The sequence below is a fragment of the Papio anubis genome, chromosome X (assembly GCF_008728515.1).
Source record: "Papio anubis isolate 15944 chromosome X, Panubis1.0, whole genome shotgun sequence".
Classification (NCBI taxonomy): Eukaryota; Metazoa; Chordata; class Mammalia; order Primates; family Cercopithecidae; genus Papio; species Papio anubis.
In genome coordinates, this window is record NC_044996.1 from 130727567 (window position 1) to 130746816 (window position 19250).

Consider the following 19250-nt stretch of genomic DNA (forward strand, 5'->3'; position numbering starts at 1 on the left):
TACATTTATACTCAACTGCTTAAAAAAAAAAGGGAAATATTAGTTTAGGGTAAAATATTCAGTTACTTTAAAAACAGAAATAAGGCTGGGAACAATGGCTCACGCCTGTAATCCCAGCTTTTCAGGCTGCCGAGGCAGGCAGATCACTTGAGGCCAGGAGTTCAAGAGCAGCTTGGCCAACATGGTGCATGCCTGTAGTCCCAGCTACTCAGGAGGCTGAGGCATGAGAATTGCTTGAACCTGGGAGGTGGAGGTTGCAGTGAGCTGAGATCGCCCTGCTGCACTCCAGCCTGGTTGACAGAGCAAGATCTGTCTCCAAAAAAAAAAAAAAAAAAAAAAAAAACCAGAAATAAGACCTAAGAATCTAGAAATAAAGTGGGAGTAGAAATAATTATGCCAAAAACCCAGATTAAGACAAGTAATTACATTTGAACAATTACATTTAGTTTTAACAGTTAAGACAAAAAAATAAATATGGTGGATTTTACAACTGAAAGGAACATACTACAAGGTAAAATATTTTTTCTGACATTAGGTTCTGAGAAGAATTTACTGTGTGTGGTATTTTGTAAAAGGTTTTGAGTAATAAGATGAATACCTTATTAAATACTAAGGTGGGTCTTTGATAGCAGTTTTCCCCCAAAATAGAAAGCGATAGACGCCATCTTCCTTTGGGATGGCTATGGATCCATCCATCCATCTATCCTTTTATTACCTCATTCCAAGAAGGAATTAAGCCAGCTTACAAAGAGAGGTAAAATACAAACAAGCATAAATTAGAGTAAATAATGAAAATCAAGGTTAGTGTTTTCCCAGATCAACACTTCATAAAAGCCCGAGGTATGATGTTTAATGTGGTAATAGGACCTGAAACAGAGGTGAATCTAAAGTAATACATGATTAGCTTTTTTCTTCTTCGGCTTTCTCTCTTGAGTAGAAATTGTCTCTGCAAGTTTTGACAAGAAACTATGTGGCAGGCATTTCAAAATGGAGATCATAGGCCGGGTGTGGTGGCCCATGTTTGTAATCCCAGTGCTTTAGAAGGCCAAGGTAGGAGAATTGCTTGAGGCCTGGAGTTTGAGACCAGCCTGGGCAACATAGTGAGACTCCCATCTGTACAAAAAATTAAAAAATTAGCTGGGTGTGGTGGCATATGCCTGCAGTCCCAGCTACTTGGGAGGCCGAGGTGGGAGGATTGTTAGAGCCCAGGAGTTCAAGGCTGTAGTGAGCTATAATTGTGCCACTGCACTCCAGCCAGGGCAACAGAATGGGACCCTGTCTCAAAAAAAAATCCATCTGTCAATAAAATTGAGGTCATTGTCAAGTATACCGGAAGCATAGCTATTGGTGTGTTGTCGATAGAGGTTAATGTGTTCTGGTGCTGTGCTAATATGGTAGCCACTATCCAGATGTAGTTATTCAACATTTGAAATGTGGCTAGTCTGAATTAAAACAGGTTATAAATGTCAACCATCAAATTTCAAAGATGAATAGAATAGAAATGGTAACATCTCTCAATTTTTTTTTTTTTTTTTTTTTTTAGTAGAGACGGGGTTTCACCGTGTTAGCCAGGATGGTCTCGATCTCCTGACCTCGTGATCCGCCCATCTCGGCCTCCCAAAGTGCTGGGATTACAGGCTTGAGCCACCGCGCCCGGCCACATCTCTCAATTTTTTAATGATTACATTGAATTGAAATGACAATATTTTAGATATATTGTGTTAGATACATTAAAATTTCATTTTTTTTACTGCTACCAGAAAATTTAAAATTGTATGCCTTGTATTTGGGGCTCACTTACCTTTCTATTGGATGGCACTATTCTAGAGCTATAGATTGCAAATATGTGTGTGCATACATGCATGCATACATAGTTCTGTGCTGTTTTCTTGCCAAGCACATTCTTATTACTAATGTCTCTTCCCATAGTCCATTATACTCCATGATACTGGTGGGAGAAAGGGAGGATATGGGTTTATAGATAAGCTGTCTCTCTGCACAAGTGAAGAATCAACTTTGGAAATTAGCCTTGTAGGGGAAGATTGATATTTGGGTATGTGGGTTGAAGAGCCTTACTTTCATTCTTGCTGTAATGAGAGCTACCCTCCTGTATCATCTAGATGATGTATCTGTGCTCCTGGAATTCTGAGAAGGGGTTTTAGCTTTTTTGTCTCAGGGAGAAGGGGGATTTGATCCTCATGGTGTTAGTTTTCCCTGGGACCAATCTTGAGGCTTTCAGCTATATGTACCTTTAAGAAGTTGTCCTCTATTTTAAATGTGAGGTCTCAGGTTCTGATATAAACTGACCAAATCATTCCATGAGGCTAGGATGGTTCTGGCTGTTCCACTCTTAGGACCCCTCACCTGTGTACCTGATACTAGCTGTATTCCCCTCCATACCCACATCAGGGTTTAAGGTTTTAAGCTCATCTTGATTCTACTATAGGTGAGTTTGTATTAAGAGCTCTTAAGGTGTCTACTAGTACTGTCTGGTTACCTAACGCAACTGAATTCCTTGGGTAATTTGTCTGATCATAAATGTATATCCACTAAGAGTTATGGGAATGAGGGTCTTCCTTAAATTAGCTGTGTGAGAGAAAGAATCTTCACTAGAGTTTGACTCATGATAAATGTTAGAATTTCCAAAGGTTTAGTCATGAAAAGTGTTAGAACTTATAGATTACAATAAAATTTTAATATAGAAATCAAGAACGTGACGGTCCCTGGACAAACCTGAATAAAATATTAAATCTAAGTACCTTGCTCTTTATGAAGTTGTTATAACTCTTATATTTTCTCATCCCCTAATATCTTTATTTTTAGTTTTTGCTATTTTCATTACTCATTTATAAGATTGAATTTTACAAATTACAACTACATGAAACAAAAGGACTTAATTTGTTACTTTCACATTTGATTTTTTTCTTGTCTATTCCTCCTATAATGCTCCCTTTCTTTTAGGTTGCTGCGAAGTGGGAAAAACTTAGCTTAGTACTGATAGATGACTTTATTGGAAGTGGAACTGAACAAGTACTCCTACTTTTTAAGGACTCCTTGAACTCAGATTGCCTGGCTTCATTTAAAATAACGGACCTTGGAAAAATAAACTATTCAGTAAGTTCTATTTACTTATCATATGGTATTTTAAGAACCATTTCAGAAAACTTAAGTGCCCAAAAGCTTTGACCTATCATTTAAATATTTGTGGTTTTATACTTAAAATTTTGAACTTTAAAAATATATAGATTGAATCTTTTAAATATATACACTGAATCTCCTTTCAACAAATGTTATACAAATTGACCATGCTTTTGATATAAATTTGAATTATAGTACATCTGGTGATCACTTAAGTGATAGCAATACTATAAATTAACTTTATTCTTGCTTCTGAAAATCACATTTTATACCAATAAATATAATATTGGATTAAATAAGGAATAAAATGAAGCAAAACTGCTTTAGTAGCAGACTAACATGGCACAAGTATACATATGTAACAAACCAGCATGTTATGCACATGTACCCTACAACTTAAAGTATAATAATAATAAATAAATTAAAAAAAAAAAAAAAAAAAGGAAGTAACAGCTCACAATATCTTGAGATCTTGGACATAAGGGAAATTATGCCCCTGAAGTTTCAAATCAATAAAAAAATCTCTCAAAGCCTCAGTTTTTTCATTAGTAAAAATAGCATCATTTAATTTTTCTCCGGTTATGGAATTTTAGGATTTTTTGAAAAGCTAATGAGAGCCCAGGAATTCAAGGCTCCAGTGAACTGTGATTATTATGTTGCACTTCAACCTGGGTGTCGGAGCAAGACACTGTCTCTTAAATAAATAAATGGAAAAATGTTTGCTCTTTAAAAAGAAAACTAACCAGCTGATACTTTGTAAAGCAGTATATAAATGTTAGGTGGTAGTAGTAGGAACCATAATAATTTTTTTCTAGTTATAAGAAGATGATGGGGAAAACATACAGTTTGCCTTTGGTTTTTTTTTTTTTTTGGGCGACTGAGTCTCGCTCTTTCATGCCCAGGCTGGAGTGTAGTGGTGCAATGTCAGCTCACTGCAGCCTCCACCCCCTGGGTTCAAATGATTCTCCTGCCTCAGCCTCCCAAGTAGCTGGGATTACAGGTGCGCGCCACTATGCCCGGCTAATTTTTTGTATTTTTAGTAGAGACAGGGTTTCACCATGTTGGTCAGGCTGGTCTTGAACTCCTGACCTCAGGTGATCTGCCCACCTCGGCCTCCCAAAGTTCTGGGATTACAGGCGTGAGCCACCGCGTCTGGCCTAGTTTGCCTTTTATAAAATAGTGTGTAGCACGGGAAACTGTTCTGACTGGATATACTTTAATTGTGTTTTGTTAGTTTTATGAATTTTCAATTATTTCAAAATTTCAGTCTTAGTGTATTTATTTATTTATTTCTTAGAGTGAACCATCGGATTGCAATGAAGATGACTTATTTGAAGACAAACAAGAGAATCGTTACCTGGTGGTTCCACCTCTAGAAACAGGACTGAAAGTTAGTGTCTGTTTGCTTCTTTTGCTTTTCGATTAGTGTTATTCTAAATGAAGGAAAGAACGTTGAAAGAAAGGTCTTTAAAGTATAAGCAACTTGGTGCTTGGGGAAAAATGGTATTTCAAAGGATCTTTATCTTTTTGGCACCTGTGTACAAACTATTATGATACTACTTATAAATGTATCGTCTAAACATGATACCTTTTTTGTAGTAAGACTCTATAAGATTTAATAAGCCTCATGAGAGAAAATAGAAGCAGCTCACTTTTGAAAACACGTTCTTTCCGGGATCAGTATACCACAGTATCTTTTTAGAGTAGCAGTGAATATGATAAATCACAATACATTCCAGACATGAACAATTTACTGTCATATTTTCCATAAGAAGCTCCCTAAAAGAGTTTTTTGTTTTTGATTTTTCCCAAGTGTACCAAGGTAATGCACATTCCCTATAAAATACTGAGGCTTTGCAAATAAATGTCAAAACAAAACAAAACAAAGCTAATGATTGTCTGTGATTCCACTTCTTTGAAATAACCAATTTTAACATTTTGGCATGTATATTCTTGCAGATTTTTAAATGAATTTATGCAAATTTACATAGAAATGTGATTATAAGATGTATGTTGTTTTGTAAGCTGCCTTTTTTGTTTATAGCATTTTTAAATATACAGAAACATTCCAAGAATACAGTGATTATCTCTGTATCCCCACATACATTCAACTCTTGTTACTTTTAAAAATCTTATTGGCCTCCTTTGTTTGTGTTTGTGTGTGTGTGTATATATTTTTGTAGAACCATTTAAAAGTTGCAAATGTTATATTTCACTCATAGGTATTTCAGCAGGAATCTCCTAAAAATAAGGATATTCTCCTCATGCAACTACAATACCATTATCAAAGTTAGAAAATTTATTAATGATCCATTAATCTTATTTGCTATCTTGTCCATATTCAAATATGTTTAGTTATCACAAAAATGTTTTTATAACTGTTTTTTCCAGGATCCAATCAATCAAAGTTTTTACTCACATTTGATTATATCTATTATTGGTCTTTTTATCTAGACTAATTCCCCTTTTCCCCTTTTAAAAATTATGCTAAAGAGGAGGCCATGCTAGTTGTATCCTCTCTTTTGGATTTGTCTCTTTTCTTGCTGTGTTATTGAACTTTTTCCTCTTTGCCTAGGATTGGAAAACTTTTTCTGGAAAGGGCCAGGTGGCAAATATTTTTACTTTGCAGGTTGTTTTAAAATTATTTTGCAACTATTTCATCATTAGAGTGAGTTTACTTTAATAAATGCTTATTGAACATGTATTAGACATGAATTTGAATAACAGATTAATAAAACATCATAACAGACATAGAACCATGAATGAAGACATTCATCTATTCAAAATTTTTGTACCCTGAACAAAGTAAAAGTAATAAGACAAATTGTGAAAAAAGAAATTGTAATAAATGACAAAATATTAATTTTCTTAATATAAATGTACATTCTTCTATCGTATTTTTGTGAACGTGTAGTGGCCCAGCCTTCTCAGAGGTAAAGTTATTGTAGTTACTAAAAGATGAATTACTCATGTCTTTTTACTCTTGCAGTTTCACTTCTAGAAATCTCTTCTAAGGATAGAGATGATTTTACAAGAATGTTTATGTAGTATTTATAAACTACAATGTTGGCTGAAATCTAAACATACAACATTAGGCGTATAATAAGTAAATTGTGATGTGCTGAACCATGGAATACTATGTAGCTGTCAAAGAGAATAATGCATATTTTTATACTGATTTAGAAATGATGCCAAAGTACTTTAATTTATGAAAGCATGACTTTATGAAAGGTTTAATTTATGAAGCAGGATCAACTCTCCTGATTAAAACTGAAAATGATAGATGAAGTCTCCTTTATAAACCTTCTTAGAAGCTTCAAAAAGCTGACACTATAAGAATAAATTATCAAATCAAACTTTAAAGACTGGAACCCAGAGAGATAAGCAGAACACTGATGCTACTTTTGCCCTGGGAGCATGTGTGTTGAACTTAAATTGGTGGTGCCCCAGGCACCTGACAGAAACAAACAGAAAATCCTCTCTGGAAACACACATTCATCCTAGCCCTCATAAATCTCACAAGTAATTTTTCAAAGAAAATGAGCTGTCCACAGAATAACTAAACACATAAAGAAAAAAGGCATCATGAGTAAGTATTCACAGAAAATAACCAAACAGCATCTATTTCAAGCAAAAACACACTGAAATAAAAAACTCAATAGATGACTTTAACAGTTAAAGAGATAAAAGAGATACAGAGCAAATTAGTGAACCCAAATATATGAGAAAAATTATCCAGAATGTAGCACAGAGACAAGGAAAGTATGAAAGGCTTTAAACAACATTAAGGGAAGGAAGGGAGGAATGGAGGTGGTGGATAAGAGATAACTATCTCTTATATCCATTTTGTTTCAAGTATCCACATGTTAACAGTAGCTTTCAATGTAGATAATAAAGTTCTAAATGCTAGAAGGCCTTTTAGAGATGAGCAAGCCTACCTTTGCACCATTTTGCACATGATGTAACAAATAGAGAGCCGGAAAGGTTAAGTGACTTACAGAGTTAGAACTAGAGTCCATTTCACTGTTCTTTCTCCCCTGAAATTTGTATTCCAATCAGTTACCGGAAGGGGAGATGGGGAGACCAGGACCTTAGAGAATCTTGTACACATGTACACAGATGTTCATAGCAGCATTGTTTGTAACACTGCACAACTGAGCATAACCCAAATACCCATCAGCTGGAGAATGGAGAAGTAAATTGTGGCAGTCATATGATGGAATACTGTAAGCAATGGAAGGAATGAACTACAGCTACTAGTGTCAACATGGGCAACTCTAAAGCCTGATACATGCAGAACGATTCCATTTATAAAAGGTTCAGAAGCAAAACACAAAAAACTTAAAATATTCCTTAAGAATTCATGCAAAGGTTGTAAAATTTGAAGACAGGTAAGGAAATTATCTTAAAAGGCCAAGGTAATATTGACTCCAGGGGAGAAAGGGCAACTGTGATTGTGGAGGGCCCCTGGGCAGCTCCTGGACTGCTACTTTTTGATTTGGGTGGAATTACATGGGTGTCGGCCTCATTATTAGTCTGTAAAATGTTATTTTGTAATGTGCATTCTTCTGCATGTATGATAGAGATCACAATAAAGAACAAAAAAGCAAGGTTCAGTGTCATGCAGTGCGATATGCTCCTTGTATTTGGTTTTGGGTGGGTTTTTGTTGGTGCAAAGGAAAAAGCATTCCTTAACATGCACATGGAAAAGTTCTGGGAAGGTACACAATCTATTGGTTTTGCAAATGGAATTGAGCATCTAGGAAGAGAAGGTGAGGTGTACTTTTTCACATTGTTTAAGTTTCTTACCATGTGTCTAATTTATTTTTGTAGCTTTGTAGCAAAACTTCACAGCCAAGATTATTTAACTACTCTACTGAATCACTATATCGTCCTGGAGTAAGGGCCATGTTAAGGAGGAAGGAAGAGTGAACACTGTTAATTTTCGAGGCTGCATTTCAGTCTGCCCACATAGTTTTTTCTTCTACTCCCCACCCCTCCAGTAGCTCAGCTGTGGCTACATACCTTTGATGGGTACATCTGCCTCTCCCTGTCACAAATTACTGAGTGATGGAGTGTGAATCATGTGCAGCCCACAGAACTAGGTCAGCATAGGAAGTTTTAAAACATTAGCTAGACACTTCACATACTTTGCGCAATAAGGTGACACATAGTAATAATTCAGTCTTCATTCTCCAATTTCTATTCATTGATTAAAAGAAAAATAATTTACTTGCCTTGAAATGTAATTTAAAAGAAAAGAATCCCAAAAGTGATGCATTTTGTTGTTTAAATTTAGAAAAAGATGTTTCATTAAAAGCCAGATGAATACTTAAACAGCCTCAGATATCCACCTGAAATGAAACAACTTCTATCAGTTCAATAACATGACTCTTTAAATTTTCAGTAGCAAAATATATTCTGTGAATGTTTCATCCTTAGTGCTGAAATCTAGTTATCTGGTATCATGAAAGGAATGGATTGCTGTATGCGCGGTTCAGAGCCAAATTGTTATTTTTTTCAGTAGTTTTCAGTATTTTTCAGTAGACTCTAGCACCGAGTTTATTAGCACAAAAATAAACATAGTTTGGGAGCTATTACAATTTTAATTTTATTTAAAAATTTTGCTATAAAGGTTACATGAACAGAAAATTTCGAACAGTATCAGATTAAAAGTGATAATTTCTATTCATTATGATGTCTTTGCTTATGTGGATGCCTTGTTTATGAAGCAGAAATTATTTCAACAAGAAAAAGTTATTTTGTGTGGGGTGAGTGTATTTGTAGGCCTTGATTTTTATTCACATTGATTCGAAGTTACTTAATGACTCACTAGTGAAACATGCTAATATATTGCCACTCTCTCAATTTGATACATAAACTCTATGTTGCAGTTATTTTCTATATTTTCCTTTGAAAGAAGATACATTTTTTAAACTTAGAGACTTAAAATCTATAAACAAAACAGTTTTGCTCTGAGAAGTATTTTATTTTCTGCAGAAAAATGAATTGATACGCACATTTGGAGAAAGTACTTCCTGAATTATTGGTATGTCTGGTTTCATTTGAAATCATGTTTCTTGCAACTATTTTTCTTTCTACTTTATAGATTTGTTTTTCTTCTTTTCGGGAATTACGGCAGCATCTCTTTCTTAAGGAAAAAATTATTTCAAAATCTTACAAAGCTTTGATAAACCTGGTTCAAGGAAAAGATGATAATACATCAAGTGCAGAGGAGGTAAAAGTAATCATGTGACCATTTTATCATTTTATGAATTAAAAATCTGTGAGCTATTGAAAAGTCATTTAAATTGGAATATTAGAATATATTAGAAAATGCTGCTCAGTGGATCAAGAAGAAAAGCAGCAGAGGTTATAATGGTAGACTTTTATGACATTGAAAAATATTTGATTAAGGAGCCAATATTTTATCGATTTGTATGTAATTCTGTAGCATATTAAAGTTTCAGTTATCAGGAACCTTGGGGAACAAGTCCTTTTGTTTACAGATTTAACTGTTAAACTTTTTTATTTGTATTGTTTGGATAGAAATTACTCATAAGTGAATTATGTGTTTACTGACTTCTTAAATAGAATATACTGAGTATTATTTAACTTTGTATTGGTGATGACATAATTTTATTATTAGTATAATGATTGTTCTTTTAGTCTGTTGGATTGTTTCTTTCTAAGGATATTTTTCCCTCTAGCAAGTGTTCCTACACTGCTATGGGTTTTTTAGTCCTTCTATCTGCTTTTTATAATTTTACTCTGTTTTTCCTTGTGGCTGATTATAATAAGATCCTCCTCAGGGCCGGGTGTGGTGGCTCATGCCTGTAATCCCAGCACTTTGGGAGGCCAAGATGGGTGGATCATGAAGTCAAGAGATTGAGACCATTCTGGCCAACATGGTGAGACCCCGTCTCTACTAAAAATACAAAAATTAGCTGGGTGTGGTGGCATATGCCTGTAATCCCAGCTACTTGGGAGGCTGAGGTAGGAGAATCACTTGAACCTGGGAGGCAGAGGTTGCAGTGAACTGAGATCCTGCCATTGCACTCCAGCCTGGGTGACAAGAGTAAAACTCCATCTCAAAAAAAAAAGAAAAAAGAAAAAAGAAAAAAAAAAGAACTTCCTCAGGTCTCTTATGTGGTAACTTATGTCAGTACATTAATGTAGGAAGTTAGTAAAAACTGCTGAAACTTCATAAAAATAATATTTATGCACATTAATTTCATACCGAGAAAGACACACATGGCGACACTAGAAGTAAATCAGTAAGAGCTGAACTAATGTTGCTTTTTATTCTCTCAAGTCACTGTAGTGCCTAGCTCTGACTTCCTTCTGGATTGACCATTTTTGTCATGGGCTATGCTTTGTATTTGTATTCCAGTCTTAGCCATATAAGGATTTGGGTCCAAAATATGATCTTGTTAATATAATAAAACATAACAAAAACACATTGTGTTGCTATATTACTGTTCTAATTTCCTGGGAAACCTCATGAAAGTCATTGTTAAAACTGTTACACCATTTCCTTTCCTCACCTCAATGATTTTGCCAATTTTAGAAAGGGGAAGGAATGTTTAGAAATTAATATATTGAAGCCACTATGTGCAAGGCCCCATTTTTGGCCCTTTACATTGTTAGTTTTAAAAGCAAACCTGGCAGGTAGTAAAAATGTCCCCAGGTTTCAGATGAATAGCCTGCTTCAGAACTCACAACTACTGGCAGAAGTGTCAGATTCCTGGGAACATATTTTGTCTCCTATTGAGTGAATGCCCCTATCTTTCTTCAGTAATTACCACATAGAGAGGCAGTATAGGGTAACAGTTAAGGAAGAGCATGGGCTCTGGGACCAGTTGGATTAAGTTCAGATCCCAGCCCTGCTACTTGCTGTGTGACCCTGGGCAAGTTACATAACTTCCCTGTACCTCATTTTTCTAATCTGTAAAATGTAGATGATAATACCACAGACCTAGGGTACTAGGGTTATCGTGTGGGTTAAATGAATTGATACAAAAATGGCATTTGGAACAGTGCCTGGCATAAAGCAAACACTCAATAGATGTTGTATATTATTATTATCATTACTATTATTCTTATTACTGCTGTTTCTAATGTTGTATATCCATATGTGTGTGGAAATGAGTATGGCTTGGACTTTTAAGAATAAAATTTTAGCAATAAGCTCTAAGTAGTCTAAAGATAGTTTAATCAGTTTTATTCATACAAAAGTTTACAGTTATAGGCTTAGTGCAAGTCACTGATAAAATACAGAGTGGATTATTTTCAGTATAACTGGGGTACATATAATCAGACTTTTTTTTTTTTTCCAAAATGGACTCCAGGTTTACCTCCCTTTTGACTCTCTGTTGGATACCTCATCTGAATAGATAGGGAATTTTATATATTTTATACATTTCATGTTAGTAAATTGTGTATAATCTATAATATGATATGTTATGATTTGTTTTTAAATATTTAGGTCATAAGCCTTAGCCAAAAGCACACTTAACTTTTTTTTTTTAGTTTTGCTACACATGGTACATATTTTATAATTAGTTATTTAAACTTTTTTTTTTATAAGGAATGTCTTGTTCCTCTTTGTGGTGAAGAAGAAAATTCCGTCCATATCTCAGATGAAAAGTTATCAGATAATTTTCAAGATTCAGAACAGCTAGTAGAGAAGATATGGTATCGTGTAATGGATGATAGCTTGGTTGTTGGAGTGAAAACTACATCTTCTTTAAAGCTGTAAGTAAATTCCAACATGATAACACTATCTTGATGCTCCAGAACAGTACTGTCCAATAGAAATTAATGTAAGCCACATGTGCAATTTTAAATGTTCTAGAGGCCATATTTAAAAATGTAAATAGAAGCAGGGGAAATTATTATTATTATTATTATTATTATTATTATTATTATTATTTTTGAGACAAAGTCTCACTCTGTTGCACAGGATGGAGTGCAATGGGATGATCTCGGCTCACTGCAACCTCCACCTGCTGGGATCAAGCAATTCTCATGCCCCAGCCTCCCCAGTAGCTGGAATTACAGGCATGCACCATCATGCCCGGCTAGTTTTTGTATTTTTGGTAGAGATGGGGTTTCACCATGTTGGCCAGGTTGCTCTCAAACTCCTGAACTCAAGTGATCCCACCCACCTCGGCCTCCCAAAACGCTGGGACTACAGGTATGAGCCACCATGCCTGGCCATTTTAATGATATGTTTTATTTAACCCGATATATCCAAAACATTATCATTTTAACATGTAATTAGTATAAAAATTGTTAATAAGATATTTTGCATCTGTTTTTTCATACAAAGTTTTTAAAAGTTGGTGTGTATTTTATGTGTATAACCTATCACAATTCCAACTAGCCACATTTCTGGTGCTTAATAGCCACATATATCTAATAGCTACTCTCTTGGCCAGCATAGCTCCAGAAGTATCTCTTTTACACAAATGCATTGAGTTAATAATATGAGGAGGATGAGGTTTATGAAATTAAGACGCTATAGTCTCACGGTGGAGATAATCAAACAGCGTACAGAACTTTTTAATCAAAACATTTAGAGGCATTAGGGATACTTAGAGACTATTGACCAAAGTGAATAGGTAAAAGTTTAGTTAAATAACAAAGTATCTCCCTCTGATAACAGATGATATTCTCTTTTGGGCTGTTGAAATCACGGATAGAGAAGTAATGTGCATACCATCTATATCTGCAGTCTAGCAAATAGCTTTTTAGCCAAAACAGGCTAAATACAGGCATTACAGTAACTACATTGAATTTGAACCACAGATACACAAATAGAGAGAAACCAGATAGTGCCTTGTAATAGGTGATGTCAGTATATTTGAGCAGCTTAACATAGTAAGGGAGCCAGACTACTTATCTCGTGGGTTTGAGATATGGATTTATTGTTTTGTTTCAGTGAATTTCTAAGCTGTTTTGGGCTGGTTGATCATCTGGGTTTTTCTTCTCTTTAATGTATTAATCAATTTTATATTGTAAAATAAGTCTCGCATTCTTGTGATAAACAGTTTTTCACTAGATTTGGTTTGCTGTCCTTTGGTCAAGAATATGTGCATCTAAATTCATGAGTGAAATTGGCTTGAAATTTTCTTGAATGATACTTGCCTGGTTTTAGTATCAAGGCTATGCTAGTTTATAAATGAATTGAGGAATATTTCCTTTTTTCCTGTTCTCCGGAGCAGTTTGTGTAAATTTGGAATTACCTGCTCTTTGATATTTGGTTGTAGTCGCCTGGAATGCAGTAGAAATCTGGCATTTTCTTTGTGAGGTGACTTTTAACTACTGATTCAATTTCTATAGTTATAGGATTATTCACATTTTTATTTATTCTTGAATACGTTTTGCTTATATTTTTCAATTATTATATTTATTAGCGTAAGTTGTTCCTAAGATCCTCTTTAGGTATTTATCAACTGTATTGTTAGTGTTTGTCAGTGTCTTTTTATTCCAAATCTTATTTGTGTCTTCTTTTTCCTTGATCTTGCCAGAGATTCATCCATTTTATTTGATCTTTTCAAATAATTAAATTTTTTGTTGATCTTCCATTGTGTATTCCCTGTTCATTTCTGATCCCTTATTATTTACTTTTACTTTATTTGGATGTATTCTGTTATTCTTTTTCTAAATATTTGACAGTGACATGATTAAGTGCAGATTTCTTTTTTTTTTTTTTTTTCCTCCTTTAGATTGTTGAGCTTCCTCAAACTGTTTTGTTTTCTTCTGGCAATTCAAAAAATTCTTAATTCTTAATTCTCAACATACTGATGCTTCCTAACTTTCTCTAGTATCTGTCTCCTTCTGGAACTTCAGTTAGTACTCTGTTAGACCTTCTCATTCCATACTCTATGTCTCTTAACATCTGTTTCATATTTTCTATTCATCTAGATAATTTCTTCTGATCTATATTATTTTCACTAATTATATCTTCAGTTCTTTCTATTCAGCTATTTAATCCAGTCATTGAGTTTCTAAGTTTTATTATTATTTGTATTATCATAAGTTTTATTCTTTCTTTTTTAGATCTGCCTGGTAATTTTTTATTCTCTATTTTCTGTCTTGTCTTTTATTTTTTTTCATATGCAAAACAGAATTACTTAAAATGTTTTTAGATATAGAACATTTCAAACATACAAGGAGAATAGTGTGGTGAACCCTTCTGCCCATCACTCTGCTCCAGTAATTATCAACTCGTTGCTAATCTTGTTTCATCTATACCTCCATGCACTCCTCACCCCCATCCCCCAGATTATTTTGAAGCACTCAAAGGCATTATATTATTTCATCTGTAACTATTCCAGTGTATGTATCTAAAAAATAAGAACTTAAAAAATATAATTCCTCCCCCCAAAATTAACAGTAATTCCCTCAGTAAATGGTCAAATTTCCCATTTCTGAATTTAAAAGTATTTTTTCAAGTCATGAGTCAGATAAGGACTATAAATTGGACTTGACAGTTATCTCTAAGTCCTTTGTAATCTGTAGTCTGTAGGTATCCTTTTTCTGTCTTTTTTTTTTTTTTTTTTTTTAATGCAAAGTATATTTTATAGAAGCCAGGCAGTTTGCCCTGTGAAGTTCTATAGACTGGATTTTGCTGATTACTTCCTGTGGTATTGCTTAACATGTTTCTCTGTCTCCTGTATTTCCTCCAAATTGATGGTTAGATCTAGAGACTGGGTCAGAATAATGCCTGGATTTTTGTTAACAGAATACTTCATAGTATTGCTTTCTTCCATTGGGAAGTATATAAAGTGTGGTCATTTTCCTTTTGTGATATTAGCAACTATTGATGCTCATTGCTTAGTTCCATTGTTCCATTACATTTTACAACACGATGGTATTCTAATTCTATTATTGCTTCTTTATTTATTACCTGGAATACTTCCATAAAGAGAAACCTCTTCTCATCAATTATTTAGTTAGACCCTCAAATATAATTTGTAATTTAGAAATCAGAATTTGAGTGCAAGAAGTGCTTATTTATCCTGAGTGGGTTGTTGTTTCTGGGCCTTTTTAGTAAGCAGAGGTAGGAAATAATGTGTTTTGTTAGTTTGGTTTGTTGTGGTTTTGGTTTATTTAGAGATAAAATATACTGTAAGTCCATGCTGATACTTCCAATTCAGATTAAGGACTTCACATTTTTACTTATCACCATGATGTAAAAACTTCAAGGTTTTTGCTTATCATCATGATGTATCTTCTTCTTTCTGTATCATCTTTCTCCCCTGTTGATAATTCCAATTCTCTGTTGTACCTACTACATAATTACTCTACAGTATATATGTAGTGTTGATAAAACAGCATTTCCAACAAAACAGTAGTTCAATTAGTGCAAATGAAGATTTTTTAGTTCTTTTAAAATCTTTAGTATAACTCATTAGACATGGTCAAATTCCTGTATTAAAGGAGTTTTCTGTATTAAATTTCTACATTAAAGTTCTTTCTTTGGTCATGTCCCCGTTCTTACCTGTTTGACAATGCTGGAATATACTACAATAAGCCTGTATATATTTGTAAATTATTATAAATGTAGATATGGAAAGAATTGCTGAGGGATAAACAATATTCTGACTGAAAAAACAGATTTTATTCAAGTCATTTAGAGGAACAAAAAATACAATTTTTAGTTTAGAGCTATTTACATTCTAAAGTATTACCAAAATAAACTCTTAAAAAATAATGAGTAGGTTTTTTCTTGTTTAAAAAGAGGAGACAAAAAAAGACCTACTTAAAAAATAAAATCCAGGCATTATTTTACCATTCCTTTACCTTAAATTTTTTTTTCTTTAATTTCTCTTACTATCATTCCTAATACCATTCCTCTATCTTAAAAATTTTACTTTCCTAAAACCTAGCATATTTACAATGTTTTTGCTTGCCTTTTTAAAGAGAGGTGCTATCACAGGACCTTTAAAAATGTGTTTGGCTTTTACTCTTAACTTTCTGATGTATTTTACATTTGAAATGATGTTTTCTAGGAAAGGAAAGAATAAACATTTTTTTTACTGTTGTTTGTATGACATTTAATCGTCAATTTGATTTTAAAGAATGAGCTTTTAGATTAAACCAAAGTCTGGGTTTTTTACAGGTCCCTGAATGATGTGACTTTATCATTGTTAATGGATCAAGCCCATGACTCCAGATTTCGGCTTCTTAAGTGTCAAAATAGAGTGATTAAGTTGAGTACAAATCCTTTCCCAGCACCATACTTGAAGCCAGATGAAATAGGATTGGAAGCAAAAAGGGTCAAGTTGACCCCTGATAGCAAGAAAGAGAAAAGCTTTGTTTGTGAACACCCATCTAAGAAAGAGTGTGTACAGATAATTACTGCTGTAACATCTCTTTCACCACTTTTAGCATTCAGTAAATTTTGTTGCACTGTACTGCTACACATTATGGAGAGAGAAAGTGGTAACTGTCCCAAAGATCGTTATGTTGTGTGTGGCAGAGTGTTTTTAAGTCTAGAAGATCTTTCAACTGGGAGGTACCTACTGACGTTTCCAAAGAAGAAACCTATAGGTAATTTTGTTGGCACTTTTAGATTATATATTTAATTGAATTAGAAAATTTTAAGAATTCTGTTTATCTGATAATGGACAGAGTTTAATGATAGAGCTTGTGACTTTTTTTGTAGAGCACATGGAAGATCTGTTTGCACTTCTCGCAGCATTCCACAAATCTTGTTTTCAAATCATGTCACCTGGCTATGCCCTGAATTCAATGAAGGTGTGGCTCTTAGAACATATGAAATGTGAAATAATCAAAGAATTTCCAGAAGTGTACTTTTGTGAAAGGCCGGGAAGTTTCTATGGGACACTCTTCACCTGGAAACAGAGAACACCATTTGAAGGGATTTTAATAATCTATTCCAGGTAATGCACATTAAATTGTAATCAGTCCAGAGAAGTTAGTGTCTATGAGTGTGATCAATGTGTGGTTCAACAGCGATCTGCATGGGTTTTGTATTATTGCCATGGCTTAGCATGAATGGACACATTGGCTTCATTTAGAAACTGAAGATCTCTGCTTTAATTTTATATTTGTTTTTGGCTTTTTTTAGTGCCTAGTAATTATTTTGAGATTTCCTGTTACCTCTCTGCCACAGTAAAATTTTTAAAAATATTATATTGACCTTATTACTCAGCAAAAAAAAAATTTAATTGGAAACAATCTGATTAATATTAACTGACTTGATATGGGATATGTATATTTGATTGCTGTAGTCTGAATTTTATCAATTCTCACATACGTAATTGGTTCTGTTTATCATTATGGTGTTTGTAAATGAATATTAATTGATTACTGCAGTATATTGTACATGACTGCTTTGTGCTGTCCTAATTTTTGTAATATTTTGTTTGGTTTTTTATTTTAGGAATCAAACAGTTATGTTCCAGTGCCTTCATAATCTCATCAGAATTCTCCCTATAAACTGTTTCCTCAAAAATCTAAAATCAGGAAGTGAGAATTTCCTAATTGATAATATGGCAGTTACTTTGGAGAAGGAACTAGTCACCCTTAGTTCTCTTTCTTCTGCCATAGCTAAACATGAAAGCAATTTTATGCAGAGGTGTGAAGTGAGCAAAGGAAAGAGTAGTGTCGTCGTGGCTGCTTTATCAGACAGAAGGGAAAATATCCATCCCTACAGAAAAGAACTTCAGAGAGAAAAGAAGAAAATGTTGCAAATGAACCTAAAAGTGAGTGGTGCCCTTTACAGGGAAATAACTTTAAAAGTAGCTGAGGTTCAGTTGAAATCAGACTTCGCTGCACAGAAACTGAGTAATTTATAATTATAATTTCAATTTGATCATATTTTAAAATATGTTTTCACCACCATATAAGATTTTGGTTCTACTTGCTATATGCCTCCTTTGTAAAAATAAACACCGAGGCTTACTGTAGTAGAATCTTTAGTTTTGATGATGCACAAAATAAACAGCAGCGGTTCTCAACTAGGGCCATTTTGTCTCCCTCTCCTCTACCCCTAAGGGGCATTTGGCTATGTCTGGAGATATTTTTTTTTTGGTTGTCAGAAGTTGTGGGGTCAGGAAGGAGTGAGGCACAGGTGCTGTGGGAGGAGACCAGAGATGCTGCTAAACATCCTACTATGCAAAAGACAGCCCCCTACAACAAAGAATTATCCAGCCCAAAATGTCAGTAATGCAGAGGTTGAGAAATCCTGTCTTAGAGTTACTTAAGTGAAGACTGAAGTGGCATAATAGTATTTTGGTCTAAATCTTTTAAAAGCTTCATTTTTTTTCTTGCTTTCTGCTTAGTAAAACCTAGCATGTAAAAATCAACTTCAAATAGATAAATCAAGCAAGGTTGTAAGGATCCACAAGTTTCTGTAAATATCAATATTTCTCCTACAAAAATTTAAATGGCAGATTGTCTGGGCGAGACCTTTAAAATGAAAGTTTTTGAAACCCTTGTCAATTTGAATGTTATTACAAAGCTGCCCTGAAATCATGTAAGTCTATAAGAATGTAAAAATTGTAAGGCATTTTTCAGAAAAGCGTATCTCTTTCGAAAGGCTGAGTATACCTTACAGGCCACTGTTTTAAAAAAAAAAAAACAATGAAAATGCTTTTAAACTATCTGAAATTCCAACTCTAGGCAAAATTAAAATATAAAATTCTAACTAAAGTAACGTAAAGAATATGGTACTCCTTAGGGACTGAGAAATTTAAAAATAAATGAAAATTCACTTCAGTTAAGAAGTGATTTATAAGGGGTCCAATGAGATACATTTCAAAGGGATAAATATTCAAGCTAGTCTTTTCTTTGAAAAATAAGAATGCTGGATTAATAAGAGAGTTTCAGGAGAAAGAAAAGACGCAAAAGGATACGGGCCAGAATAAATATTCCTGATCCTTTTTGCTCTAAAGTCCTTAAGTGAGATGCAAGTTTCCAGAGAATTTTAGACCAATATCCCTGATGAACATCGATGCAAAAATCCTCAATAAAATACTGGCAAACCGGATTCAGCAACACATTTTAGACCAATATCCCTGATGAACATCGATGCAAAAATCCTCAATAAAATACTGGCAAACCGGATTCAGCAA

General features: G+C 34.1%; 1 protein-coding gene across 3 annotated transcripts in view; it reads left to right on the forward strand.

The window, feature by feature from the left end:
• FANCB (FA complementation group B) overlaps positions 1-18757 on the forward strand; it is a 30379-nt gene extending 11622 nt beyond the window's left edge. For all 3 annotated transcript variants that reach the window (XM_009197227.4, XM_009197226.4, XM_009197228.4), the window contains 7 exons: positions 2962-3114; positions 4436-4528; positions 9248-9376; positions 11729-11895; positions 16271-16701; positions 16817-17054; positions 17558-18757. In XM_009197227.4, the coding sequence (XP_009195491.1) occupies positions 2962-3114; positions 4436-4528; positions 9248-9376; positions 11729-11895; positions 16271-16701; positions 16817-17054; positions 17558-17972 (1626 nt within the window). In that variant the 3' untranslated portion in view covers positions 17973-18757. The remainder of the gene's footprint in view (positions 1-2961; positions 3115-4435; positions 4529-9247; positions 9377-11728; positions 11896-16270; positions 16702-16816; positions 17055-17557) is intronic.
• The last annotated feature ends 493 nt before the right edge of the window (positions 18758-19250 follow it).